The sequence below is a fragment of the Numenius arquata genome, chromosome 15 (genome assembly GCF_964106895.1).
Source record: "Numenius arquata chromosome 15, bNumArq3.hap1.1, whole genome shotgun sequence".
Taxonomy (NCBI): Eukaryota; Metazoa; Chordata; class Aves; order Charadriiformes; family Scolopacidae; genus Numenius; species Numenius arquata.
The window spans coordinates 16146511-16149010 of NC_133590.1; the positions used below are offsets into that span (position 1 = coordinate 16146511).

The 2500-nt window shown below is 39.4% G+C and overlaps 1 protein-coding gene across 12 annotated transcripts in view; it reads right to left on the minus strand.

The window, feature by feature from the left end:
- EBF3 (EBF transcription factor 3) overlaps positions 1 to 2500 on the minus strand; it is a 128378-nt gene that overhangs the window by 15790 nt on the left and 110088 nt on the right. For all 12 annotated transcript variants that reach the window (XM_074159043.1, XM_074159045.1, XM_074159039.1 and 9 more), the window contains one exon: positions 218 to 306. In XM_074159043.1, the coding sequence (XP_074015144.1) occupies positions 218 to 306 (89 nt within the window). The remainder of the gene's footprint in view (positions 1 to 217; positions 307 to 2500) is intronic.

Here is a 2500-nt window from a genome sequence, read left to right on the forward strand (position 1 = left end):
AAAAATTGTCGATTAACTTAATGGCAAGGAATTAATGTGGAAAACAGGTCAAATTTAAGAATGAAGGTTGCTGGATTTTGTAGCTTGACATACCCACCTAAGAAGTTGGAGTTCTTATGTGGCATTGTTTTACAAGTGATAAGCGGTACATGGCATCACTTAGCATCATCTATTACATTAGAAAAAAAACACAAATGCTTTTTGACTCTTTACTAACCTTTGGTAACCTTTCGGGATCACCTGGATGTCGTGGGATAACTTTCTGCAACCTCTGAAAGCCATAATCTATGGTTGGTTCATTAAGCGCTAGAACATAAACAGATGAGTCAATTTAAGCAGCGTATATTAATAAAGATACATCTCTCAACAACTGTTCGTGAGCACAAATTTACACGCAATGAGCAATTTTCTTCCAAACCTTATCACAGCTGCAAACCTCATTTTACAACCTGTCCTGAGGAAGGGGGTTTTTTTTATTATTTTTTTTCTTCTTCTTCACAAAGCAATGATTACTTCTATTTATAATTAGACTGGAAAATAGTCAAAGGGTTATCCAATACATTGCGAAAATGGTAGCACGGTAACAAAGTTACAGGTCTTGAGGCCATATATAGCAATCACTACAGTCATGATATGATGTCTGCATCATGGGCTGCTTTCTATACTGGCTGTGGATTTATGGGAAACTGGCAATTATGACATATGTCCAGCTATTGCTAGCTTCAGATTTATCCCTGTGGTCCTTTTTTGTCTAGCATATTGCCTGAGCACAAACCAGGCAGGAGGAGCACTTAATCTTGCAAAGCTTTAATAATCTGTGAATGGCTGACTACAAACTGATGTAGAGCACTATCATTCTACAGCTGCAATCCACTAGCCTCATGAAATTGCAGGCCACAAATAGTAATTAATCTTTTTATCCCTCAAATTGTAATTTTGACTATGAACTGTGCTTGGTCATAAATCAGCAGCACATGCTGCTGTGTACAGTGCATGAATCATGATCCTGACTCAGTTAGACTGCACACATTGTGTTTAACAAGCTTTATAAGGAGTCATAGGGCTTTATTATAGCTCTGCCTGACTCAAACAAAAACTGAGCCTGGAGGCCCAAGGACTAGAGTTAAGATGAAAATACTTATTAGAGTATATTACTTCTTGATGTAGATATCGTTTTCAGCAGAGTAACTCCATGGTGCATGGCGCTACATAAATCAATGGGTTTTCTGAGACTAATAAGAACTGCCTCCATCTATTCATTACTCAGCCTGCAATTTAGGCCATCACTCATTAGTCAGCATGTAATTTGATGATTAACACCGTACAACTCAGCAGGTTTGCGGAGCGCGAGCGGACACAAAGGCTACAACTTACTGGAGGAGAGTGGCAACGTAACATTTGAAAATGTTATCTGAAATAATTGGCCGACATTATTATCAAGTGCTTCAATTATTTGTGTAAACACGCGCAGTACATCTTGTAATCAATGCGAGGAGGCTCACACGCATGCACTCAATAACACGACAGAAAGTTGAAGACTGCAATATGATTTGACATTCCATCATGCATCCCGGAGACAAAGGTCCACATAGGAATGTGAAGTAAGACATTTTCTTGTTAATAAAGCATTGATCCGATGTATTGATTTTACATGACATGGCTTTTGCTGGGATTTTGCCCTCCTTTTTCTTTGCAAATAGTAAAGCTCTTCAAAATGCCTTGGCGTATGTGACATGGCAAAATTTCTAACTCTCTGTGATGTAAATTCTATATGTGTAAAACCACTTCATAATCAGACCATTAATCATCAGAAGCTGTCAGCATTGACTTTGGGGACAATTTGTCATGTCTTTGCCTGGGCCCATACAAGTGTGTCAAGCAAAAGCCTAGTGTGTTGGGACAGATGAGCCGCCGGTATAGCCTCACAAAATGACTTGCTTAAAAAAGGATTAAATAAAGTATTACATTTCTTGATTAGAGAACAAAAAAGTGGCACTGGGTGCATTTGTAACGTGTCAAGGTTTCTCCTATTTTCCAGCTAATCACCATGACTGTTTGACTTAATGAATCTGGTCTGATGAAAGGTGATCAGAAAAGATAGATGGCCAACTCCTATTGATTTCATGCAAATGCAGCTGACAGGTGATAGAAGCTTTAATGCGAGCTTTCAAAAGCTTTATGACTTGTAATAACCATACACTTCCATTCGAGGGAAGACATCACCAAATGTTTCACTTCAATTTACATCATCTTCGGAGAACCGCAAATGTTTCAGTGGGTAGGACTCTATCTTTCCCCTCCAATTCCAGCCCAAGTTCCACTTGGAAACCCTCTAAAGCTTAAGCGCAGAGCCAAGCCTAAGATCACAGCTCTACTTAACATTCAAATTACTGCACGTGATTTCGCAACTCTGGATTTCTCCTCTTTTCAGGATGAACCTCAGAGAGGAACACAGTGCCTCCCCCCCAGATTTAAATTACGGGCAGCTCTTTGAACGGCT